The sequence below is a fragment of the Dermacentor andersoni genome, chromosome 6 (genome assembly GCF_023375885.2).
Source record: "Dermacentor andersoni chromosome 6, qqDerAnde1_hic_scaffold, whole genome shotgun sequence".
NCBI classification, from domain to species: Eukaryota; Metazoa; Arthropoda; class Arachnida; order Ixodida; family Ixodidae; genus Dermacentor; species Dermacentor andersoni.
In genome coordinates, this window is record NC_092819.1 from 27,973,294 (window position 1) to 28,000,483 (window position 27,190).

The following is a 27,190-nucleotide window of genomic DNA, read 5'->3' on the forward strand; positions in this document are numbered from 1 at the left end:
AGAGCCAAATTTTGGGTGCCAGTAGTTCAGGAAACCACCTAGTCGTTAATTAATTTGCTAGCTAACCTTTAACTCAAATAACATTTTATTGCTTTGTTCTTTTTGGCACGCAGCGCACTCTTTGTGGCTAGAAATGAAGGGGGGCGCTAGAACGCCCGAAGGTTAAGCAAGTTGTTTAGGAATTCATTTTACTGAATGGCAGGACAGACAGCTTCAAACACGGCCACATGTATAGGAACGAACAAAACGGCACATGTCAGCACCGACTATCAACTGAAAAGTCGCATAAAAGAAGGAAGACACGAAGTTTATCTTCGTAGAAAAAAAGAAAGACGTCAAACATCTGCCTAGGCAGATAACTTCTTTGAGCTCTTAATACAAGTTCTTCTTTTGAGCCACTGTGGGACCTTTCAGTTGACAGTCGGCGTTAATTTGTGCGGTGCTTTTCTTTACTCTACTCGGGGCCGCGTTTTCACGCTTGTCTTTAAGTAACTTAAAGGGGAACAGTGAACAAGAAGAAGAGGAAACTGCCATGACTATACGAAGCCAACAGATAATAAAGCCAAGAAAATCATAGTGGATCCTTTTTTTTTTGTAGTTTTTTAATTGACTTGTAGGCTCGTTGATAAAATGAACAAGTCATTCTACTTTTCCTTGATGGGTAACGGCGTTTGGGCATTGTGGGGTTAATGAAACTTCAAGAAATTAAAGTGGGAGGGTTTACCCGCCATGACGCGCCTCTACGGCATTCTACTGCTGAATACGCCGTCGCAGGTTCGACTGCCCGCCGCGGTGGCCGCATTCCGATGGAGGGCCGAACGCAAGAGCAGTCCACGTTAAAGAACCCCAAAGTTGTCAAAATTAAGACGGAGACCTTCACTGCTGCCGTTCCCCACGTTTCGTCGTGCAGTTTGAGAACGTTGAAACCAACGCAATGTAATATTTCATTTCCTTGAAATGACGTAGTTCTCCAGAGCAAATTGTTTCACTTGCAGCTGCGGGTGTTTTTTTGCAACGGACACTGCATCAAACAGTGTCTGTAGCAGCGCCAGTACTGCGCCCAATATCGCTTGCTTTTTTGATGATCTTATATTGGAAGCGTGCATATTTCGAGGACCGGCTGGTGGTTAGAAAGAGAAAACTGGGGTGCTATTTTTTTACATAATAAACAGCGCTGAAAAAAAAAAAACGAAAATACACAACACGAAGAAGACAGTGCGGGTGTTTGTGTGTCATGTTGCGTGTTTCCGTGTTTTTGGCGCTGCAGGTATGTCAAAAATAATCAAAACAACTACCCCAGCTTCCCGCTTCAGAGAGAAGTGGTTTGAGTTAGGAGAGGTAAAAGCGTCAAGTAGAAACAAGACAAGTAGTTTTGAGAACTGATACCCACGTTATCAAACAAATTAATTTTCAGAAAATATTAGTGTGCCACTGGTTTACACATTGAACAAAACATGCTTTTCCTTCCTTCTTTCTTTCTTTCTTTTTTATCAGACTGGTGATTTTTGTGTTCCCACTTGTTGTGTATCGGATTTATGTGCATCTAGCTTCTGTAAAATTCATGAATCCACTTCATCAAATCTCATGGTGTTATTACGCAACGTCAAAGCGCTAGCGAACACAGATAATTATTCCTTTCTTTTTCGTTTGGCTCTAGTGTCACCTTTCTGCACTTCTTTCTTCTTGCTTTTCTCTTCTGTATTTCTGTTCCCTTTCAGATGTAGCCAGAAACTTATATCGCTTCCTGTCGTTCTTTCTTTCCGTATTTCTTCTTTATTGTCCGGAAATCTGATCTTGTTCCGATGCAGCCAATGTAAGCAGGAACATATTTCTATTATTATTTCGGGCAACGTAAACACATAGGCGGAACAGCACACTATCTTTATGAACACGAAGATTATTTAAATGAAAACTGTTTACCGGTGGCTCGCTGCTTACGATTTACTTGCACCCTGCATCTCGCGATTCATCATTCCTTGTTTTTATTTATTTATTTATTTATTTATTTATTTATTTATTTATTTATTTATCTCCCACTTGCTTCCCGTCGTGCACATGTCCACACCCTGCAGTTGGTTTGTTACGATCGTAAATAAATACAGAAAAAAAAGGCATGCATAAAAGGAATGATTGGGTCCAGATGTTGTTGTTCCCACAGTGTTTTCCTCACGCGACGCATAGAACGTGTATTGCTGCACCGCAATAAAGCTGCCCGCGATCGCCGCAACCGCCGAGTGTGTTGATCGCTATCTCTCTCTTGAGTAGGCGCCGGCCTGTTTTATATGAGACTGTCAGAACGACGGCTGATGATGTATAGCCTCTGCTTTTGTCCGATAACGCGGGAATCGATGAAATCTACGTAAAGTATCGTGTTTTCTGTTGATGACACTTGTGTCGTTGCCAGGCGCGATATAACTCACAGTGTACACACTCGTCAAAAGTGCAGCCTTTTATTCTTCATTCCATCGTTCTATATGGGTTGTGCTCGGGTCCTCACAAAAGCTGTATAAACCCCCAGGAAACACTTTGCGTGGACGTGTGCGACGGTCGTTCAATTGAATGTAGGTCGGCGCAGTGAGCTTTCATGAGCCACCCTGATTTCCGTTGGTTGAGAAAAACTTGGAAGCGCAATCTTTTTACGTGTACAATCCTGCATAGGCAAGCACTTCGTATGAGGTCAGCGATACGGCGACATTATTGCTCTTTTGCCTACGGTGGATAGCACAGTTCTAGTCCTACTGGTGGATTGCGCGCAGAGGCTGGTATTACTTGCAAAGTAAAGCGAAATTCATCCTTAATTAATTAACACAATATAACTGATTAATTTAAAGCTAATAACTTTCGGGCGCTTCTTGTAATTCACGAATCGTAGCCGGTGAGCTTGCTAGACGCTTGGAATGATATCCGAGGTTGACGCTGGTTTCGAGATATGCACTGTCAAACTTCCGGCAGGTATGCACTGTTTCCCGTTTTCTTTCCTTTCTTTTTTTTTACAGAACGCCGTTTCATGCGTTTAAACACAAAATAACTGGAAAGTTAATGTATTTCCTCACACACGTCGGGAACTAATATATCGAAACTGGTGCCATCCTGAGAATTTGTTCCGAGTGGGTAAATCACATACGCCGTGCAAACTCACCGGCTACGATTCGCATACGGCAGTATTATCCATAAGTTATTAAAAACGTAATTAGTACATTTGTGGCAATTAGTTTATGGTTGATGTTGGTTTCTAATGCAAGTAATGTCTGCCTCTTCGTGTAATCTAGCTCAAGGTCTAATTTTGTGCTTGCCACAGGTGATTTTTAAAAATTGTGTATTCTTAAATATAAAAAACGCTGGGTATAGTTGGATTTATTGACCTTTGCTCGGACTCCCATCAATATTAACTATGCCGATCCAAATAATGGATCAATAGGTGACTTCTGTTTTTCAGAGTTTAGCAAACAGACATTGATGTTGCTTCATTTTCCACACAATGGGAATCAAGGCAGCGTAGCGTCCTGTGTAAGGAAGGCTGTCGCGTACAGAATATTCACACCACAACTGATTACTTAATCAGTGAGCTCGCGAAATTATGTGTCACGCATAGTAGTAAAAATGTTTAAGAGCATCTACGGGAAAAGAAAATGCGACGTGGATTTATATGAATTGCGAGTAACAATGATAATCACACTTTGTTAATAATGATGCGAAAACGTTCACCAACTGCGCCATTCAGGTTTCCATAACACGTTTACTATACTGTAGACCCTTTCTGAAGTGTTATGTCAGAGTTAAATGAGGGGAATACAAGCCAAGTGAGCAAGGTGCGCTTACGCTCTTATCGGTCTTGGCAAGCTACAGCGTTTTCCCGTTCCGAGGGCTAATGCCCGCATAGCATGAAAGCTCGGGTGCCAAGCCACACTACCGCTCCGATATCCTTCTCACGCACTGCACATGCGCTCTTTTGTGCAGGAGGATCCTTGGACGCGTCCCGGCTGACGCTGCGGCCTGCCGCCCCGCTCGACCTGGTGGACGCCGGCACCCAGGTGGACCTCTCGGCCGACACGATTGCCTACGACTCCGACGATGACATGATGAAGCGCAAGATCAGCGCGCTGCGAAGCCGCAAGGGTCACCCCATCTACTCGCGCGAGGACATCCGCGAACAGTACTGCATCACGCGCAAGGAGATCGCCGTGCTCGACGACAAAGGCGCCACCGCCCGCAGCCTGTTCGGGTGCCTGGCCGCGCAGGGAGCCACCGGAGGAGGCGGCGGAAGCCCCTGCAACGCGGCGCTCTTCTCCTGCGTCCAGCGAGCCTCGAGCGACGAGAACATTCCGCCCCCGCCGCCGGCGACACAGTCAGGCGGCGCCAAGGACGACGATGACGACTTCGCCAGCTCGGGGTTCCGGCGGCGGCCCAAGCCGTTCTGCCTGCAGGACCCGAAGTTGCGCTTCAGCAACCTCGACGCGGCCGACAGCGACTCGGTACGCGTCGTGGTTCACTCCAGGTCCTTCTCGGCACGACCCAGGCTGCAGAGCTGCAACAGCTACGGCAGCACGAGTCAGGGCAGCCTGGCGAGCAGCAGCAACCTGAGCTACGTGTCGCGATGCGCCTCCCGACCGTCCAACCTGAGCTTCCAGTACGATAGGGTCACGCTGGGCCAATGTCACAGCGTGGACGCCCTGAACGACGCCTCCACGTGGAGGCGTCGCAGCGACGGCGGCGTCGCGGTGCCCGACGCGCTGCTCGACGATCGCCGGCCGAAGCACGTCAGCTTCGACTCGAACGCGCTCGTGCGCAGTAACACAGTCGCCGGTGGACTGGAGGACGTCGAGCTCAGCCTTGGGGGACCCGCCGCCACGTCCACGCCGCTGGGGCGCCGCGCCGTATCAACGCCGGACGGTTCCCAAGAAAGGCTCTTGGACGCTCGTCACTACCAAGATTCTTTCGAGAGAGCCTCGTTCGGACGCCGACGGGCTCTGGTGAAGACGCAGGCCACGCAGACCGAGAGCGTCTACAACAGGACGAAGGCGTCGCTACCCGCCTACCTAACTCTGTCGCCGCGGGCGGCGCGCGGAGCTAAACACAAGGCAGCCCGGCGGCGCAAGGCCAAGGATGCGCGCCGGGCTGGCACATCCGTGAGCGACGACAGCGACGAGGACGTTATGGAGGTCGACCTGGTGAGCAAGCAGCAAAGGCTGCTCCCGTCTCCCAAGCCTCACAAGCATGGAAAAGCCAAGCAGGATTCACTGATGACCAACAAGTTCGAAGACGGTGAGGCGAAAAGTCCCCGCACCAAGGACCACATGGAAGAGCTCAGCAGGGCGCTCTGTAAGATCGACCTGCTGAGGGAAGCCAGGAGCAGTGCGAGACCTGCCCCCGTTGGCCACGAAGACGCCGTGCTGAACAGCCGGCGAGACTTGGGTAGCAATTGCCATTCAGGACCGCGAGTGGAACACCAGTCGAATGCCAAGCAGTACCCTTCCAAGGAATCCAGTAGGAGAGACGAAAAGCGGAGCATTCACCCCGCGCAGCCTGAGGGACTGACGTCCCCGGAAAGCGAGTCGTCTAGCAGCCAGTTCACGGAGCGCGAATCCTCGCGGAGCGAACGTTCCACCAGCAGTTCTGGACCTGCCGTGGCGGCCAAACTGCGAGAGGCAAACGCAGACGCCGGCCGGCAGGACACGACCAGCGAGAGCACTTCTGAATACGTCACGGCCACCGAACATTCCGCCAAAATTCGAGAGTCGACAGAAACGAGCAGCACCAGTCAGGCCCGCCGCGACGGAACTGACACGTCCTTCGAGACAGCTTCATCGGCCAGCCTCTTCAGCTCACCTTCATCGAGGAATGGCGCGCGTACAAAAACTCCTTCCCCCAAAGCTTCCTCGAGAGACGTGACTCGGGATCCGGACGAAGCGGCCATGTCCTCCGAAGAAACGGAGAAAGGCCATAACGACTCGTCAGACGAATCGACCAAGAAGGAAGAGCAGGTGCTCTCATCGGAGTCCGGCGAGTACTCGCTGGGACGCGCTGAAGGAGTCGATGATGAAGATGAAGACAGGACAGACAAGTCCGACGATGAGGAAGGTGCTTTGGAGAGAGACGCCGACAGCATACCCGCATCCCAAGCCGACGAGTTTTCCGAATGCGCCGCGCCGCCCCACCAGCCACCCGACTTGATGCGCACGTCGTTCTTCGATCAGGGAGGACCGTGCTCGTCTCGAAACGACGAAGACAGCGACGACATGGAGCCCATCATGATGCCATTGATGACGTTCCGCGACGTCCAGAACGCGATAAGCCGCTCCGAAATTCGACAATACGACGAGCTGTCTACCGTGTCTGAGGTGTCAGAAGAGAACAGCAACTCTGACCAGCAAATCACTGAACGATACCAACCGCCGGTGCCAGATGCTATCAGCAAACCAGAGACACCACCTCCTCCGCTTCCTCCGTTGCCGCCGCCCACGGAAGAGCGGCAGCCGTTAGAAGGGCGGGCCGCACTTGAACAACGTCCACCTTCAGAAGGACGACCCCCGCCATTAGAGCAGCCGGCATCGGCAGGAGAAACAGAATCACAGGAACGGCCAGCAGCGACTGAGCGGCTGACACCGCTGTCACCCGACCAGCCTAAAGAACCGTTCCATTACTCGTCCTCCGAGTATCTTGACTCGGAAGTGACCACTCCGAGTTTCGACAGTGCCACGACGTCGTGTAGCTTCAACATGGACCTGCCGCCGTCGGCTGCAGCAGAAACCTCGCTCGAGACGACAAGTCACGCGTCCAACCTGTCGACGACCCCGACCGACTCCGACAGCAAGAGCGCCGCGGTTGTCGAGGGCGAGCCGACGCGAAATGACGACACCGACGTGACGGACAGCTCGACGTCGACGCAAATCACGACTCGTAGGCGCCCGCCGGAGGCACCGAGGCAGCAGCCGGACGGCGGCGGTGCCATCCCAAAACTGCAGGGGATTGTCGGCGGCGTCGGCAGCACCGACCACCGACGTCGGCGCGAGCGCGCCTCTCGCGTCCGCTGGGAGATACTGGACGCGGCGTGTTCCGCTCAGGTGGCGACTTCGGCCGAGGACATCTGGATGAGGCACCGGGATCTTGGGGGGCGCCGTTCGCGCTCCCTCCCGCGCAGCCCTGAGAGCAGGGGCCTGGACTCGGTGATGTGCAGCCAGTGCGGCGACAAAGTGCGCGAGCACCGCGTTCCCGGGCTCTACTCTTGGGAGCGGCCGCTGACCAGAGGACATTGCCTGGACGGGCGTCGATCGGCGCCGTGCCCGGATTACGGGCACGTGCGGATGCCGGCGCCGTACCCAGCGGCCGACTTTTACGACGACGATGAGGACGATGAGGACGCTGGTAAGCAGTGTCAATTTTGTAACGTCACTTCCTAGTACGTCTATAGAACCGAACAAAAAAGATTGGGAAACCAATAAGCCTCCTTGGGTGAAACTGAAGCCCCCATGCTATAATATAAGGGGTAAGTGGTACTGTCAGCCGTGTGTCCGAGGAAACTCGGTCTTTCCGCTCGAGTCCCGTTTGTCTGACACGCACACGCACACACACACGCGCAAATATATATATATATATATATATATATGTGTGTTCGCTGCATAAAAGGAGGGGGTAGAGCCATAGCCGCTTTCGTAACTTTTTTCTCGCGATCATTGTGCCTTGTCTGTTTGCATCGATCTCGATTATCTTTTTCTTTTGCAGGTATTCATTCGAGAAGCTATAGGCAGACAAGCTGGCTTTACATTAACCGTGAACACGAAATGTTGGCCTGGAAACAGCATCTTAGGGGTAATTGTAAGTACTTGTAACATCAATATCTTACCATGTATTTGTGTGTAAACGATTCATTTGATCATCCAACAAACAGCTAGAATGCACGAATGAATGAGCTTAAAAGGGTATGGATGCGAGCTAGTTGGTACAAATCCATTGGTACAAAAATTTCGCAATGTAAACACCGACAAGGGAAAAAAAAGCAGGACAGGCGCTGCTGTTGGGAGTGCCTGTTGTGTGTTCCTCCCTTGTCCGTGTTTATTTAGCGCCGTTTTTTCACCGATGGAATGAATGGGCTGTTGCATTGGTGAGTTTGATTAACGACTGTGCAAGCGAGGAGACAGTCTAATAATGAGGTACAATCTATACTGCCAAATAAAACTGGGCGCAGAACGCTTAAAGCAAAACAAAAACAGACTAACGAAACGAAATCATTTATGGCAGGCTGCAAAGTCATCCTCGCTGTCAGTCATGTCATTATCCTTTATCCATGTCATGTCATTAGCCTTTATCCATCCACTACGCGTGTCTTGAGCTGCAGGAAGACTTACTTCCACCGCTACCTTCACCTGCGAGAGGTCGTTTACTACGCCTCGCAACTCCAGTAATGAACTGTCTGTTTGTAAACAAACGCAGCGGAGAAATATGTCATTCTCTCGCATACTAATTAGGCGCTCGAATGCGTTTGCCGTGGAGACGACGAGCGCATGTCACAAGATGAATGAACGCCAACGTTAATTTTGCTATTTCTGTACCAGTCCTAAGCTAAGCCCACATCAGGACGACGACACTAATCGTCAGAGCATTTGCGGTGTGCATTAGACGGCCGTTAGTCACGAGAAAACTAACGCACTGCGGCTTCCCCCGCAGAACAAGGGAAGGAAGGGTACCCGGATTCCGGAAGCTGATAAAAGGCCTGCTTTCCATTATTCGAACTTGGCTTCGAGGCATTTAGGAGCTGCGGCAGCGTTATGACAAAATGTCACAGCATTTAAGAAGAGCAAGCGGCCCGCAAACGACAAATGTCCGGCGTACCGAGCTTGCGGCCACGTATAGCATCATTACATCTGCGACAGGGTAAAAACTCTGCGTTGCCCGAAGCGCGGCGAGTTCTTCGCTGGCTCTCGCAGGAATGGACGCTGCATTTCCAGCGCCGACCTTAGGGCTTTAGGCCGTGTCCTCGCTAGAGAGCGCTTTCTTTAATGCCAGAACAGCACTAAATTAATGGCATCTGCGTAATAACTACCAAAGAGGTCAATATTGTGAGTGAGTGAGTGAGTGAGTGAGTGAGTGAGTGAGTGAGTGAGTGAGTGAGTGAGTGAGTGAGTGAGTGAGTGAGTGAGTGAGTGAGTGAGTGAGTGAGTGAGTGAGTGAGTGAGTGAGTGAGTGAGTGAGTGAGTGAGTGAGTGAGTGAGTGAGTGAGTGAGTGAGTGAGTGAGTGAGTGAGTGAGTGAGTGAGTGAGTGAGTGAGTGAGTGAGTGAGTGAGTGAGTGAGTGAGTGAGTGAGTGAGTGCACAGTCCAGCTCCGTGTATACCGCAAATTACTGCACTACAGCGGTGTGTTTCGTATCAAATAAACCATATGATCAGTTATATCTGTAGCCTCATTTTCTGATTACCTCTCGATGACGCGTCTTGCAACTTCCTGAAACCAACCGAAATTATTAGATGCAATTAGTAACGATTGTCTTAACTAACGATAACGTGTTCTTGCTTTCTATTTCAAGCAGCCAGGAGAACTAGGAAAGGTGAGTATTCCAGGACCCTTGGGCAAGCGAACCTAAAGCTTCGTAGTTTTGCCTTTGTACTCGTATCATAAATAGCAGCGAATCGGGAGAACGCCATCCTTGCGTTTGCGTAACGCGTGTAAAAGACGGGTGGTTTCATTTTCAGCCCAACGCAGTGCATCGACGCAATGGACATTTTTGTCGGCTAAACTCAGTTCCGCTCCTATTCCTAGTTATGACAGGAGCCAAATTCATCTCCGTCCAAGGACAACAGTTTGCTGGCGTAAACGCAGCTAATTTGACCTAGGGTGAGGAATCCGCCGGCCACCTGCATGCCTACATGCACTGGCTGGCTTAGCAGACGCCGCCATATGGTCATGGAACCACGGTTTGCATAACCAAAACGCTGGCTTGGCGTGTCCGAACAGTGTAGCAGACGACACAAGGACGACGCCTCTAGGAGGCATGGCCCCTGCGCAGGCTTGCTTCCATGGGTGGCCGCGCTACCTTCACTGGCGCTCAGCGGAGCGAAGCCACGCACTCGCATGTTCATTCTAAATGTGGAATAGCCTGTACCCCCTGATCACGTGAAGAGAAAAGCACATTTTACATGACAGCCCCTATAAAGTTCTTGTGCCTAATTCACGAATATTTTCGTTCGAAAGCGATTTTTGCCATTGGCCCACCGCTTTCGCTAATACGAATATATCCAGCGTCAGAATTGGCTGCAATTTTCTCTTCCGAATAACTTTAGCGCACGAGAGTTTTGTGAATAAGAGCCCTGGTTCCTTGCTTTAGTATCTCGATTTCCTATCAACGACACGCTTTTTCGTCTTTCTTTAATGCAGTTTTCTAAGTTCGCTATTCCTTCCGTATTAAACGGGTTTGCCAAGGACAACACTCCGTCCAGTGCGTGTGTTTGTGTTCATATCTCTCGCGCTGTACTTGCCGCGTTTATCTACAGCGCACCAACTATGAAATCGATCACTGACAAGCTCAACAGGTGAAACGCTTGTCGGAACGCGGTACTTGTAACCGTGAGTTCGAACCACTTGAAGCGAGACCAGCGAGGTGTGCTCTGCAAACTGACTCAAGAAGATTGGCCTCGTACCTCTTAGAAGGTGCGTTCACGACACTCTGTGCTCCTCACACAAGCTTGCTTATCACAAACACTCGGGCAGTACGTTCACAGACAAGCGTTGTTCATTTTTCAGAACAAATGAATATTGCAGCCTTCTTCGCGTGAACGCTATCGCCTTTCGATCGCTTAATTTTTATATAGCAAAAATTAAATGTGTATCCAACCCCAACTGAGATGTCGGTGCTTCTTCCTCAATGTTTATCGGGATAAAGAAATATGGCCCACTAATAATAACGCTTGTTTTACGTAAGTGCGCCTTGTGACTTGCCGGCGCTCGAGCATCGATGACCGTGCTGTCGAAAAAGGTGCAGGCGAATCAAGAAACTCACTTACACAAGAAAGGTATTTGTGTAGGTCATGGGACTCTACCTGCTGATGCGAAACACAAGCGCAAGAAATATAAGGTAATTTCTATAATTATTCATATTGCGCAAAGAAATCTGCGCGAAAAGAAAAAAGCAGATAGGACAAGCATAGGAACATAGTCATAAACAGATACTTACCGGTGTTTACGTGCGGAGCATAAAATCCATGTCGCGTCACAACATGCCTTCTGTCGTTGAAACAAATGACGGTGCAACTAAACGGTCGAGTCCGTTGCTTTTAGATTTTCAAACTTTCAACCGTCGTCGCTCTGTGCTGCTGAGCAAGTTCACGCAGCTTGGTCTTTTTCGAACTATATGCTCCGTGATTTGAAACTTACAAAAGGCCAAGCCTCACCTCGGTACGTGGCCTCACAACGTTGTTCCCCAATTATGTTTAACTACTGCACTCGACTCTTGTCTGCAGTGCTGCTGCCCTATTTCAGGGAGTGATGCGATGTATTGTTATTGGTGATGATGAGCCTTAAACAATGCACGTACCCGAAAAGAGGGGAGGGCCCGAAATTGAGTGATTGTACGAAACGCACAAAGATGATAACAGCTACAGGAACAAAGCGACCAACTAGAGAAGCTAAAGCTGCGAAGAGAGGAATTGTGTGTGATTGAATATAGTCAAACCAGATGAGAGGGCAATTGCATTAAAAAGGTTTGAAAGAAGATTCATCGAACGGTTCAGGTCGGAAAGAATCTGGAGTATATTCAGAATAATAAAAAAAACACCAATTAATATTTTAAACTTTTTGTTGCTTGAATTAAGTCACGCACAGCGTCATACACATCCCCTTGTCGAAAAGCTAGAACCGAAGCCCCGCGGGAGAGTAAGACCAAACCACTTACAATTTATAGCAAGTTTGCGAAGCGTAGTTCTAAGAAGCATTTTTGTTTGAGTGATGCACCAGCGACAGTGATGTACCTTCTTTTTTCTTCTATTTCCCTTCTTTTCCTCTCTTCTTTACACGGGTGGGCGCCCTATCTCTCTCTGGGGACAATTGCCATTCCGCCTGTCTTTCTCTCTGGATGGTGTTTACATGCGTTTACTTGACTAATCGTGGCAATAATAATAATAATAATAATAATAATAATAATAATAATAATAATAATGAACGAATTTTCCTTCCGCAGAGAGCAGCAGCAGCAGCGTGTTGTCGGACTCCTCGCCTTCGTCCTCGTCCTCGTCCTCGCCGGCGCAGAGCCGCTCGAGCTCGCCGGAGTCGACCGAGTCGGAGCGCGAGTTCCGACGCCAGTACGTGACCCTCACGCATCGCATGATCCACCGGAAGGCCAGCCTCGAGATGTACCGCCGAATTGCGCACCGCTGCTTCGGTGAGCTTGCAACGCAATAACTTCCCTTCGGTTTTATTTTCCCTCGCATGAAAAGCAGCAACCGCTAAACGATGCTGTACTCAGTGACTTGACGAAGTGACTGCCCCGCGACGTGACGTTAATGGACTGTCTACAACGAAGTAGCTACCTACAGGCATCTCGTGCGTGCAGTGGAGAGATCAAGTTTTTACCGGAAACATGGTACTCGTGGAATGCGAATCTTTCTCGCGTTCAAAGAACGCACCTTGAAAAGTTAGTGCCACGCCCTGTACACGTGCGCAGACATATGCTCCTCAAAAACAGCATCAGATGTACAAACTACTCGCAAACGCCTCCGCAAACGCTGAAATAAGGGCAGGAAAGAAAACGAATATACGTGTGTTCATCGTCCCGACAAAACCGACACACCTTCCTCGCTGCATTTGAAATCAGCTACATTTTACTACTTTCAAAAATCACGAAGCTCCGTTTTGAATGGCACGTGCGCAGAGACGATGCGCGCTGTGCCAGTGTGCACACACGCGCACACCGCACACCCTGCTGGCGTAGTGGCATTGGCGTTGCGCTGCTAAGCCTAATGGCAGGGGAGCGAATGCCAGCCGTGGCTGCCGCATTTCGATGGAGGTGAAATGCAAAACCGCCGGTGTACTGTGCATTGATTCGAAAATAATCAGGAATCCCTCACCACGGTGTGCCTCATAATCGTATCGTGTTTTTGGCACGTAAGAACCCAGAATTATTTTCTGCATGCTCATACACACGCACACAACACATTACGATATTTAGTGCGCAAAGCACGCTGCAAGGCACCTATTAAAAAAAGCGTTGGCTTTTATGACAACGCATTGATTATTTACGTGCTAATACCTAACTTCCCAATTGCGGCATTTTTTTTTTCGACCCTCTAAGGTCACTTTATTTTCTACGATACATATAGGTACATTCGGTGATGCCATTTGCATAGCATGTCTGGAGAGGCGAATTATGATTTCATTGTATTCATTATTTTCACAGCCACTGTATTGTGGGTGTGTTTTTTTTTTAGCATACCGGGATGGTTCCTCCTTACATCGTGTAAGCGTGCGCCGCGCAGAGGCAGCGTGAAATTTTTACTAGAATGAGCTCAGGGTGGGACTACGGTCTGGCAGCGCGCGTTTGTAGCACCGAAACACGACAGTGAGTAATTCAGGTACCGCCTACCTTAACTAGCACTCGCGTGGCGCACGCGGCTATTCTCGGGTCTTCATGTGGCTCGCCGACCGGCTTCTCGGCCAGGCGGTCACCGGCCGCTGCAAAACAGGCACGTGCCCTCTAGTGCCAGCCTTTGCCAAGCTGAGCCACTTTCGCTATAAGCATGAGCCATTCTCCGAAAGTACAGAACAGTGTTTCTTAGCGGGAAAGGAAACAGAAAAAGTTTCCCTAGAAGGTAACTTCACCTCGAAGCATCCGTGCTCAGGTGCTTGTGAAACGAAGAAAGGCTCCCGTTTGGCCGCCGGTGAACCGATTGGAATTAAATTTGTGGCATTTAAGAAAAAATCGTAAACTCTACCGACCTCCAAAAGCCGAAAATGATTGATGTAGGCTACTTTTTCTTTATTTTTATTTTCAGAGTTAAAACACGTTGTCGGGCTAGTTGGTTAGTATCCATGATAGAATGTATAAGTGCGTCTGAACGAGGACATAGAAACACATACACAAAGACAGCGCAGGCTCACCCCCCCAAGCGCTGTCTCTGTGTATCTGTTGCTTTCTACGTCCTCGTTCAGTCGCGCTTATACACTCTATCTTTTCAGAGCGTGTCGCAAAGCTGGAAACTAAATTGACAAAGAAAAGAATCGAAAAAGAAATTCCCAGCTTTCCTTAGCAATCGCCGAAAAAACGCGAAGGTGAAAGCCTTCTAAAACCTACTGAAATTCACCTTAATCAACCTTAATTTGCTTGAATCCTCCTTAGTTAACTTTAATCAGCGCTAATCCACCTAATCCTCGTTCATCCACCTGAACTGACATTAATCCTCAATTATCCACCCTAGTACGCCATAATCCACCTTAATCCAATTACTAACAATTACTAATCAATCGTTAAATAACTTTGCTAATCATTAATCATCTCTTATACACAGCTGGCCATGCTTTGGTTCGCTTCTGGCCTTCCTTGGCTCTCAGAATATAGACTAATTTGTGAGTGGCTCGTTTGCAGAGCTCACGTCAGTAGCTTTACACTACTAGTGAAGTAGCTATTTCGCATAAACTGTAGAAGTGCGTTATATTTATCTACTGTGGGAGCGCTAGTACATGCATGTGATTTAAATAATTGCGGCGCCTCCTTTTACTGCGTACTTGCGGATATGTAAACATGATGCTTCAAAACATTGTTCTTTTAATTGATCGATTTTCGGCGTGTTGAACTGGATATTTAAGGTCACAGTTTTGAATTCAGCTTCATGATATGGCGTAATATCACTTTCCCTCCCTAAATGCCCGAAATAACATTCAAAAGTGCTTCACCGACTGTCACAAAATAAAAGAAGTAAAGGAAGGAAGGAAAGCGTTTCTGCGTTTCTGCATCTATCTTAACACTGGAATCAGAGTTGGCTCCGAGTTGAAGGGTTTTCGTGTTGAAAGTTGGACTGATTTGCAGCGGCTTCGGCTTACAACAGTGGTCATGCATGACGTCACACTCACGCGCGCTCGCACACGTGCGCACACCTACGCACGCAGGTGCGCACCACGCGTACGCAGTCATTCTGAAAGCAACATACACTGCCGTGCCAGTTGTCACATTACGCTTTAAAAAATTGAAGAGCTCAAATAGAACGTGGTGCAAGCGAGACGACACTGGCCTCCAACTAACAACCGACTTGGATAGAAGGAAAAGCTTTCATAATGCGCTTACGCCCAAAAGAAACGCCATGGGGCGCTTGTGAAACAAATCCAGCAAATGCCTATTCGTCGCACGTAATGGAAACTATAGCAAAAAGTTTTCCAACTACCCATTGTATCCCTTCTGTGTAGATTGCACCAAGTGCGAGTGTGAGTTCAAAACGCGCGCATCCTGACGAATTATCGTGAACAACGTACGCGGGAAATCCTTTAGGCAATTGTTATTCATCGCAGTGGGCCGTCATGCATGTCAGCCCGGCGATGTTGTGCTGTTGTGCCCGGCGATGCAGAAATCGCTTACCTTTGCGTTAAGTAGTCGTTGTACTTCAAATATGAGTTATTCACTTCTATTTGCTCGCTTTTCTTCGTGTTTCCTCACCTTTCTTATGAATTATAAGAAACCTTCCATCCGATAAATCTTCCTACTGGTAGTCAACGCAGCGTCCTTCCTCCTGTTTTGGTCCCGTTTTGGTTCAACTGGTTCATCTAGTCACGTTATTGCCGTTTCTCAAGTTGAGTACTGTATCAAGAACTGACTCGTGATTCCTGAGGTAATGAAAAAAATTGGTTTAGTTACGCTGGTTTAGTATCTAACGCTTAATCACAGTTAGCTTGTCGCGGCCGGTGCCCTACAAAAACATTGTAAAGCACGTTCCCAGCGCGAAACGTGCTGACGGTGGCTTCTTAGTTCCAAGTGCGTGTCGTTTGTCAAACAGTGATCCGTAAGAAACAGTCAAAATTAAGTCCACAGCATCAAGGTAAGAAATATCCTAGTTACGGGGTGCTATTACGGACATGGTCAAATTCCGCCATATTGTAGCATTCGCCATCCTCTCAGCTCTGATTGGTCCTGAGGGCTACTACGGCCTCCCTGATTGACTCAAAATGCCTCCGTTCCAGAATTCGACACCATGGTAGAATCTGATGATGCCACGAATAGGTCTCTTTCTTTTTTTGTTTTTTTTTTTTTGAACAATATGGCAAACCGTTTGGTGGCTCGTCGAATTTCCCTGTGCCTGGCCAGCTCCTGCTCCGATTCGTCACTCGTTTCTGCCTACACACACGATGCGGCGCCACCACGTCCTGTATAGATTCCGATTACAGCTGTCGGCACAGCGATTTTTTTTATACCCCGCAGCGTTCTTCTTGTGGTGGCGTCCCGCAAGCGACAATGTCTTGGAGCAATCCAGCGCTTCCCAGCCTCATCGTCCACGAGCCGCCTAATAACGTAACCTGTCTAAAGGGTTACTGACGACGCGGTCCTTAAGACGACCGATAAGCCACGTAGCCGATCTACCGGATAAATTAAATAACTGCACCAAGAAGCAATGAAAGCGGTACTCTCGTGCAAATCGACAAACATAAAAAAAAAGGAGGCGACAAATCCTTTCTGTAGAGGCTCGATCGCCAGACAAGCTGTTCGATGTCCCTCCCCGGTGAGCTCTCGCTCATTACGTCGGATACTCCAAACGTGCCCGGCATCGACTCGCCGCTGTAGCTCCGAAGGTGGCTCTCAGAGACGTCGCACAAATGTTGCGCGTAACGAACGGACGAATGACGCGACACCGCAATAAATAACGAAGTAGTAGAGAGAAAATAAGGGAGCAGGGAAGTCAGGAATAGGGAAAAGGAAAGCGGAGGCCAGGGAGGAAGGGGTGGCCGCGTCGAGGATTCGGCGTTCCACGCTCGTTATCGATTTAAGGCCGCGGCCGACCAATCTAATTTGTTGGCCCATCCGCGTCGCGCAGATGACAACATCGAAGCTGTCGGCAAGAATTATCGAGGTGCCGTATACGCGGTGCACAACCGTGCTTTGCGGAAGGGCCAGACACGGGGTCCGCCGGTGGCGGAGGCGCGAGTCCGGGTCCCGGCCACACGTCTCTCTCTTCGCACAGAGATACGTCGCCAGCGCTTACGAGGGCCGCCGCTCACTCGCGCCCACTGCTGCCTTGGCGCTCTGGTTCAGCCTTGCGGCAGAGGCGTCAGGGCGCCATCATTTTTTTTTTTTGGGGGGGGGGGGGGGGGGGGCGGGGGGGAGGCGGCGTTGCCTTTGCGCGAGCGGGATCGTTACCGTTCTCGGCTACTGCCGAGAGTCGCCACCCCCCCCCCTCCCCCTCATCTTTACGTTATTCGCCTCTTATCGCGCAGGGAGTGCACGGGAGTGCCGCGTAAGCATCGAACGCGCGCGGCCTCAAAGTAGATTACGGCTACGAGAAGAGACGCGTTTGCCTCGCTCCTCTATGCACCGCCTACCCCGTTTTCGTCTTGCTCCATGCGTCGCCTCCTTCTTTTTTCCATCTATCTCGTTTATGCTTTGCAAGGAAGTCTAAGCATATGCCTCGACCCCATCCCTCTGCCGCACACCTCTTCCGGCCTCCACCGCCCGCCCCGCCCCCCTTCTCCTTCTTTGTTTGAATTAGTTTAGAGCGATAAGTGCCGTATTTTGCCATACAGGACGGAAGAGCCGAGACAAATGCCTATCTATACCAGCGGACAACTTTCTGTGGCAATGAAGGGAAAGTGACGCACTAAGGAAAATTAGAAACTCGAGGTATTCGTTTTCGTGCTTATTTCAACTAGTTTCCGAGTCTGTGCAAACCTGTCAAGCGGTTTAAGGATTTGGTTTCCCTTTACGTTGCTCGTGTACTGATTCGTGATTCAGCGTTCAAATCCTCTTGTCAAATGGTTCCATGTTGGGGCAGATAATACCTGAAAAGCTAGTAGAGATAACTATCCACAGTTTCAAATCAGACAAGTTGTTTATCGCGTCATGTTCCGTTCGTTATTGGAAGTTTTCGATCACCACTGCTGCTCTCCCCTCCTGTTCTCCTCCCATGCAACTGTTTCGCTTGTGCGTGGTATGTAGCCCAGATGGAGGAAGCACTGTGAATGCAGAATGCCCTGGTCTCCCTTCTAGAGGCCACCAAGACCGTGCGGATCGAGAAGAGCAACGGAGAGTTCGGGTTCCGCATTCACGGAAGCCACCCGGTCGTAGTATCCGCCATTGAGAAAGGTAAGCGATCTTCCTGCAGAAAATCATTTGAGTGGTTGAATGCTTGATTATAATTTGATTTTAAGGTCACTTAGCTATGGTCTTCGGCTATCTCATGGCAATTTACAACGTACTAAAATACTGACGCTTTTATTTATTTATTTATTTATTTATTTATTTATTTATTTATTTATTTATTTATTTATTTGTTGTTTGAATCAATCGAGCATCCTGCTGAAATTATTTGTTGATTCACACTTGATTTGAAATTCCTTTAGCTACGGTCTTTGAGTACGTAATGGTTTTCACGACGTTCTTAAATGGCAAGGTGATTGATTGATTGATTGATTGATTGATTGATTGATTGATTGATTGATTGATTGATTGATTGATTGATTGATTGATTGATTGATTGATTGATTGATTGATTGATTGATTGATTGATTGATTGATTGATTGATTGATTGACCCATTCATTCATTCATTCAACCATTCAGTCAGTCAGTCAGTCAGTCAGTCAGTTAGTCATTCATGCCATTTTGTTTTAACAAATCCTTTCACTATAACTTTGCTGTGAGCGATGTGTTTATTCCTGTACCGCATTTTAAAGCGTCGAAAGCGTGGGCGCTTCCAATTCCTACAGCTTCCCCGTCAACGGAATGCGGTTCGTCGGGCCAGGAATATAATTCTAGAGTTCGTATTCCGTAACTATTCGCCACATTTCAACTCAACCACTTGGGCGAGCAGCAGGCATTTAGACATTTCTCTCGTTTGTTTTGTTCTTCCGTCCGGAATTGTCGCTTGAGGTACTTATACGGGCTCACGACCTGGGCCAGCCCCCATCCAAAAAAAAAAAGAAGAGAGAGACTGAAAATTATGCAGATACAACCCGCACGTTCGAATCTATGTACGTGAAGCGAGGCTTTCGTGAAGCAAGTAACGAAAACCTTTTTAACCTAATCGCACCTTCGTATTGCTTGACTCGCTTTTTTATCTAATTTTGTCTTTGCTTCCTCCCTCTCGATCAAGCTTTGCCCTCAACAGCGCACGAAGAAACAAGTGCTTCGTCTCTTATAACGCAGCACCGCGATGAGAGCCGCAGTGAAAATAAAAGGGCGCTCGCGTATCGACGAGTAAGCAAACAATAGCAATAAGCAAATAATAACTGCGGAGTTTTCGTGCATTCTGCGGCAGATGCGTGTCGGCGCAGCCATTTTCCCGATGAAGGATTATGCGGGTTCGGCGAGTCGAACAGGGAGCGCTGATATGCGTGGGAGGATGGGAGAACAACGGGGAACCACGCGGCGTTTCAAACGGTACAAATAAAGGATGGTTTTGCCCTCCAATCGAGACAAATAATCTTTGGGTAGAGAGAGGTCACGCTCCCCCCTCTTCATGCAGGAATGAGAAAGAGAGAAAGATGGAAAGGCAGGGACCAGGGTCGAACACTGTTACGTGGGCGCAAAGAGAAAGATAGTATGGAAGGATAAGCAAGAAATAGAGTCCATGTGCACGCATGTGCAGAAAAACGTTCGCAATAACGCCTTCTAAAGGTCATGAAATGTCACGATATTACGCTAACGCATTAACGCGTTCAGAGCATACCAAAGCACTGAAGCATAAAGAACAGGAGACGGTTAGTATTATTACTGATCATAATCTTTATCTGCGTCCACTTTGAAATTGGACAGCGACAAATATAGTCACCTGGCAAGCTTGCGCTAATCAGGTTTTACCACATATAGTGCAGTCTACCATTTTGCCTATCTCTATATTTTCTCTATTAAAACATATATCTTCATACTGTAAACTTAACTATGCCTGTAGCGACCATGGCTTCAAGTTCTTCCCTGTTTTCTTTTTTCACCAATACTCAGTCTTATCACGACCGCAGCAGTAGGTCTAGTAGCGACATCTGGTGATGCTTTGTTGAACCTTAATGCTCAAGGAACACTTTCGTTTTGCGTCGCTGTTCTCGCTGAAGAAAAAGAAAGGGTGCTATCATGAACGCTGCCAAATTCCGCCATGTCGTATTCCCGCCAGGCTGGCGTTATTGAACCTATCAAAGACGGCGTAGTTGTCTTGTGAACCAATCGTACATGATCAGATGGCGAATTTGACATTATGGCGATATTTGAGCGTCCAGAACAGCATCCAAATGGCGAGCCACTAAACATTGATGGCTGTGTTGCTGCGGACTCCAGCAAAACAAAACAGAGCTAGTTAATCATTGCAATAATAGTTCTCTGGGACCTAGTTGAACCATATATGTGGAAGGGTTATAAAGCTCTCTTAAGCTGAATAAGCAAGTTACAATTAAGATACCCAGTAGGCTAAGCTTATCGCTTGCCAAGGCTTGGTGAGTTCGAAGGGACGCAAGAACTGAAGATATAAGCTGGAAAGCGCAACTGAAGCGAGGAAACACACACAAAAAAACAATGAATAAAAACGCAGCGCATCGCTTGTCCTGCGATGCGTGTTCATAAATGCGAAGCATTTGTTGACGGATGTTTACCACTTTCACAGTATCTATCAATCTACCTGTATCGCCGCCTTCGTCTTGACGTTCTCATGGTCGTTTCGTTAACTTGGTATGTTCCACAATTCACATAGAATTGACAAGAGTGTATGACGAACATAAATGATCAGTCATAACATGAATATCATGACATGTGTGTCACGAAGGTCATGAAACAGCCGCCTACGTCTTGGTGCTGTCGTGGTCGTTTCCTTAACTTGGTAGGTACCAAAATTGGCATAGTGTTACAAGAGTTTATCACGAACACAACATAACATGTGTATCATGTAGGTCATGAAATAGCCACCTACGTCTTGCTGCTCCCATGCTAATTTTGTTAACTTGCTACGTGCCATGATTAGCGTAATATGACAAGAGTGTAGGCCGACCATAAATGACAGGTCATGACATGAATGTCATGGTATGCGTGTCATGTAGGTCATGAATCAGCCGCCTACGTGTTGGTCTTCTCATGGTAGTTTCGTTAACTTTGTATGTACCAAAATTGGCAGAGTGTGACAACAGTGTATGACGAACATAAATGATAGGTCGTGACATGAATGTCATGACATGCGTGTCCTGTAGGTCATGAAACAGCTGCCTACGTCTAGTCTCATGGTCGTTTCGTTAACTTGGTAGGCTCCCCGCACACTGCCTCGCATAACATCGATTCCCACATGGCGTGGGATCTGCCGGCTTTTTTATTGTATCCTCGTTCGCGCTGCTTCAGCTTATATTGAAGATGAAGAGTCTAGTTGTCACCAAGATGTCATTACTACAACTGAAGATGGTTGACAACGCTACCTGCAAACTGCTGAGTTGTATTTCCATGACGTCCCGGATTTCCACAGTGTCTGCCCAGGACTATTAACATTTACAACTATTTAAAGATAAAGAAATATCACATTGTGCCCCAAAGCAGGCAAGAACTAAGCCATGTCAGCTTTGGGAAATTCTGTATAAATGTGGTCCAAATGCACGAAAAATGCTATGAACTCAAGACGTCTCTATATCGTCATCAGCGCAGCGGTTCGGATGCGAAATTCAGAAAGCAAGTTAAGCTGAAACTTATTTCATAGTTAACGATCTATCGTTTAACGTCCGAGAAATCGTAACGGTGTATCAAAATGACACTCGACCAATCTAAACTGGTTTGTGGATTCTTCATGGCGTTTCATCCTCTTGTTTCTTTTGAGCGTTTTCTCGTGGCTTCCAGTTATTGGTTGCATCGTCAAGAGACCCGACTATTATCACCATTGAAGAGCCCGGCACCAAGTTAGTACGCAAGTCGTATAATCATTATTCGGGAAGCCAGCACGCTTCAATGGCAGGAGGGGCCTAGTACATGAAGGAAAGAACGAAACTAGAAGGAAGCGTCACGTGACAGTCTTGAAGCCTGGTCACAAAAAAAATCGCGAATCATAGAAAGAACACCCAAGCACGCGATGGCAAGCGGTGTTTCCTAGTCACTCCGCAAGGCTGCACCGGGTTCGTCGCCCGCTTGTCTGTATACCCTGTTCGCACGGCCGCTTGGAAGTTGTAACGCGCGGATAATGGCGCGTACGCTCCGAGGGTAGTGGTGCCGTTTCAACAGCAGTAGTGCCTCTAGGTGCGGAGTCGGAGAACCAAACGCGTCAAATGCGGCGCCCGGAAAGGAGCGGCACGACCTGGAAAAAACGCGGTGGTAACTGCGGCAGGCCAGCGGCATTCATACCTACCACGAACCAAGCTGCCTGCGCCGTGCTTTTCCCAAGATTCAAAGCATGGTGTACACTTTTCCATGATTCCACAGGGATACAACTGCAACCAGAGGAGGTTGCCTTGCGATGAAGGGCCGTCTGACGTCGTGCTCCCTTCTAGATATTTTCTTCTTTTTTCCTCTCCTCCGTGGCCTGATGCTAGGCACGCTGCTATCTAGAAGGAAGATTGTGGTACGTGGCGTGTTTTATGACCTAGCCTTGGAGTGTCGCCCCCATCGAACAAAAGGCAGCGCAACGCCTGTTTTGTGATTTAAACCAAAACTAAGCTCGTGCCATCATCCTCTTTTATTATAACAAACGTGCCCGGTCCGTCTGCAATCCATGGGATTCAGTTCTCCGATGCAGCGTCCCCACTTTCCAGAAAATCTTATACTTGCTGTTGGCGGTATGTGAACGACCTTCACCACGCGCTGCTGCCGCTTTTTTTTTTTTTTTAACTTACGATTGACATACGATTGAAGAGAGTTGACGGGCCTCGATAGTTGTGGCCAGCTACTCGGAAAGCGGCGCCCTCTGAGTGACGTACACAGTACAACTGATCGAGTGACAACCTTACAAAAGGCATCACTCTAATTAATTACATTGTTTTCAACACCATGTAGGTGAAGGGAGCTGCGGAGACATTTCGTTGTTCGGTCTACGCACAGGTCACGACATAGAACCGTCGCTCCGCGCGACCAACGCGTCACGGCGGCGCTATTTGGTTTCCGTTAACGATATGCCCGGAGGCGGGGGACTCCAACGTCGATAATACGGCTGCTGCGCGTCGGCCAACTTCAGGCGCCTAACACTCATCATTTGCTGGGGTATTCAAATCCACGCGTCGGCTGATTAACATACCCGATCTAATCAAATGCGTTTGTTTGTCCTGGTTTCGTTCGCGTCGGTCTCAACTTACCGCCTTTTTCTTTCTTTTTCCCCCTCATCAACGTCGACTAATTCTGAGCGGTCGCGGTGTTTACTTGGTATTTAATAAGGGCAGCGCAACGAGTGCCCCATCATAGCCTCGTTCTCTTCTATATGTACTTTTTTTTTTTCGCTACGGCTTTTTCTACGCTTTGGCGGAAGGAAATGACGGCCAGAGGCCCCGATTCATTATGCAGCGCATAATGAATCCTCGGCCCCAGTGCAGTCTTTTTCACCTTTATATGAGTAGTTCGTTTTCGCGTCTCGCTATGGAGTCCAGACACTAATATCGTATCACAAAGAAACGCCGAACAGAGTTCGAGCTGCGCAAACTGTAAGTATAAAGCCCACAAGAGGTATTTTCCTTGGTCTCTTCTTTATATTTTATTTTTACCTTCTTTCTCCTAATCATCTTCTCCCGCTCCGCTGCATCGTCTGATAAGAAATGTACGTCGAAGGCTCGTTACCAATTCCATGTCCAGTTCCGATCCTTTTCTTTTCGTCGTGTCGTTCCATTTCCTTCATAACGTCAAAAGAGCCTCGTGATATCGAATTTCTGCTGCTCTACGCGTGTCTCACATTATTTTTTTTTTCTCTCAATTCTTCACCTCCGTCGACATATATATATTTAATTCGCATGGTATTCCAGAGAGATTCGGTGCTTTCGCGCGCCTTCTTGCGCGTGCGTGCTTTAAGTTTGAGTCGCTGCAAACTTTCTCTCACTCGCTTGGAGCGAGCAATCTGAGTCTTCCGTACCTGACTCCAAACCCTCTCACACTTGCCTTCTGCATGCTGTTATATCCCGTCCCTATGGGTGGGCAGCGCAACTCGGACGAAAGACAAGAGGAAATACACAATACGAGCGCAGACTAACAACTGGTTCATTTTTTCAAACAAGGGAATAAAGTATACAGAAAATGTAAACACGTATGATACGTGCGCTCGTATCGTGTACTTCCTCTTGTCTTTCGTCCGGGCTGCGCTGCCCACCCATAGGAACATGTTCAATCACCAACTCGCCCAGCTTGCCGTGTTAATTCTGTTATATCCCGGACGTCCGTCAACGCTTCGGAACTCTTTCAGTTGTGGCAAGCGGATTTCATCTTCGGCTGGCAGCGGCAGGGACTGTCAGTTAATGCCATTGGCTCGCTGCCGTCGTCATGGCGACGTAATTTTTTTCTTTTAGCCTCGCTTTATTAATGTAGTGCTCGAAGTTTAAAAAGCGCAGAAACAACAGAAAAAAAGGGAACAAAGAACGACAGAACGAGCAAAATAAGAAAGGGAGGACGACGCTAGGCGAAACGAAAGAAACGTCAGCCATGCCGTCCCCGTTTGAGTTCCGTGAGCGATATGGTGAGAAAATTAAAAATCAACACGTTCGAATGGAGCCGCGCAGACTGGGAGACATTTATTCGGGAACAAAAACATCCGGTGACAAGAGGTTTCCCCCGTCACAATAGACGGACGACACAAAGTGCCCATCGCCGATTTCATTTTTCTTACTTTCTTTTCTTACTTTCTTTATATATTGTGTATCTCTCTTCTCATTGTGGCAGTAGTAGCGGCCTGATGGCACAACGAAATCATTATGTCCCGCTTTCGGCGTCGCGGAGGTCCTAGGGGCTTGCTAGCTTCCCTGAAATCCAGCACTGATGGCGTTTCCTTCTTTACTTATTCACATCGTAGTCGACGACGAAGTGGCGAACATGGGTACTAGCAATATGCAAAATTTGGAGGCGGAAACGCAAAAGAGTCCTGGACATCCAGAGCGCGAGAATAAGTTAAGGCTGTTCCGTTATCTTTTCTTTCTTGTTTTTAACCATTTAACGCTCCTTTTCAATTTTTTTATCTTTAAAGGAAAGCATTCGAGGTGCCAAAAATATATACATATATGAATGCGGTGCCGTGTCACGACAGGATGCAGTTTGCTTTCAACCGCGTGATTTCAGCGTACTGTGTGCTCCGAAGGGCAGCCACCGCACGACAGAGAATCGTCTGGGCTGACTTGTTTTGTCGCAACACAATCCGGATTTATTATCGCTTCTTTCTTTTCACAGCGACATTTTTCTGCTGTGCAAAACAAACACGAAATCCCGAATTTTAAGAAGATAACGTGTAGAAAAAAATGTTTCCGTGCGCGTGCTTGTGTGTGCGTGCGTGCATGCGTGCGTGCGGTTTGGTAAGTTGTGGCTGCACAAGGCTCTAGTAGAGTACGATTTGTCATATATTGTATTTCAACCCCGTAATAAGACAATATACAGCGAAAACACTATTAGTTTCGAAGGACAACCTATAGACCGCGTTACCTCGCACAAATTCCTTGGAGTTTTCTTTCGCGAATACTTGTCTGTCCACATCGGCTTCTCACGGACGAACGTCTCCCGAGCTATTGGTATAATTATCACGTTATGTCGCTTATTTTCGGTATGGCTAAAAAAATCAAATTTACTACTCGATACATTCGTACCTTCATTGTTCCCTTCTTGTAAGGGGGACCATGACCAAATACTGACCTAAGCTGTATACATACATCTGTTATAAAAGAGAGCTTTGCATTTGATTGAAGCATGAACTACATACATGCCCAAGTCTCTACCCTTGAATCAGTGTATTTTCGCTCACATACAGCGCCACTGTTTAGAAAGCGTAAACTACTAATAACTAACAATACCAGGTCTAAAATATTCCCGACGGTTGTGTACCACGAGGATAAATTTAATCCAAGTGAACGTTCTCAATAGTTCCTCTGGAAGGATCACAGCCACAATCTGCGACGGAACATTTACAAAAAGGATAGACTTCTGCCACCAACGTCGCGCAGAAATTAGCATATTAAATTCCACACTTCCTAAACCAACACACTTCGGTAATCAAGGTAACTGGTTAAAGTGCCTCTATTGGCATTTTTAAATATGCAAGCATATTTATTAACAACCCAAAGCTAACTTCACAATATGTTCACTGCTTCTTGATTCATACATATGTCGCGTTTGTATCGCTTTCTTTTTCTTTGCAGTCCGAAGTTGTGTATGCAGTTATTTTCATTTCCATGGTGTTTTCATGCGTAAACCATTTGTATATATTTTTGCGTCTCAATGGTTTACTTCTAGTATCTATTCGCCATTTTTTTCCCTGGTATCTGCGTAAATTTTGTTTCGTTTTATTCAGTGTTGAGAGGTGTGTAAGTAAAGAAAAGGGGGTTGGAGCAGAGGCGCTACTTCAGGCTTTCTGAGGCTTTCTGAGCTTTTCTGAGCCTTTGCGCCAGTCTCTATGTACTTCGGCTGACTGAAATAAAGATGAAAATGAAAGTGACAATTATTATGTGTAGTTTACGTGTGCGCTCAGGCGTCTGTGCATTCACGTGCACACAGCAACAACTCGCGGGCTTCCCGCGCTCGCGTGCTTTGCGCACTCTGGCACGCACTCGCGCGCTGATGTGTCGGTGCCATAATGTGCGCGTATACTCGAATTGAAAAAGCGGGAGTCTGCATTTGCCGATCAAATGGTTAAACAGGAAGGCATCAAAACTCGCACAAATCCGGGAGGAAGAAATCGATTTCTGATGGGCCTGCCGCCGGCCAAGGACAACTCTCGCGCCGGACGAGACGCCGGGAAGGATAGATACTCCGGGCCAATTTTGGTCCGCTCAGCGGCCGAACAAAACGACCACCCCTCCATCACCCCCCCCCCCTTCCGCGCCCCCATCGATCGTTGCACAGAGACTGCCAACGACGCCTCTTATGAACGGACGGACCCATTACGACACC

The 27,190-nt window shown here is 47.9% G+C and overlaps 1 protein-coding gene across 3 annotated transcripts in view; it reads left to right on the top strand.

The window, feature by feature from the left end:
• The window catches only part of LOC126521422 (uncharacterized), a 198,266-nt gene that overhangs the window by 146,299 nt on the left and 24,777 nt on the right, over positions 1-27,190 (top strand). The window contains exons 2-6 of one of the 3 annotated variants that reach the window (XM_055066004.2): positions 3,958-7,362; positions 7,720-7,812; positions 9,519-9,539; positions 12,165-12,365; positions 18,167-18,260. In XM_055066004.2, the coding sequence (XP_054921979.1) occupies positions 3,958-7,362; positions 7,720-7,812; positions 9,519-9,539; positions 12,165-12,365; positions 18,167-18,255 (3,809 nt within the window). In that variant the 3' untranslated portion in view covers positions 18,256-18,260. Of the gene's footprint in view, positions 1-3,957; positions 7,363-7,719; positions 7,813-9,518; positions 9,540-12,164; positions 12,366-18,164; positions 18,261-27,190 lie in introns of all 3 variants that reach the window. The other 2 variants (XM_055066002.2, XM_055066003.2) reach the window with 2 other exon arrangements.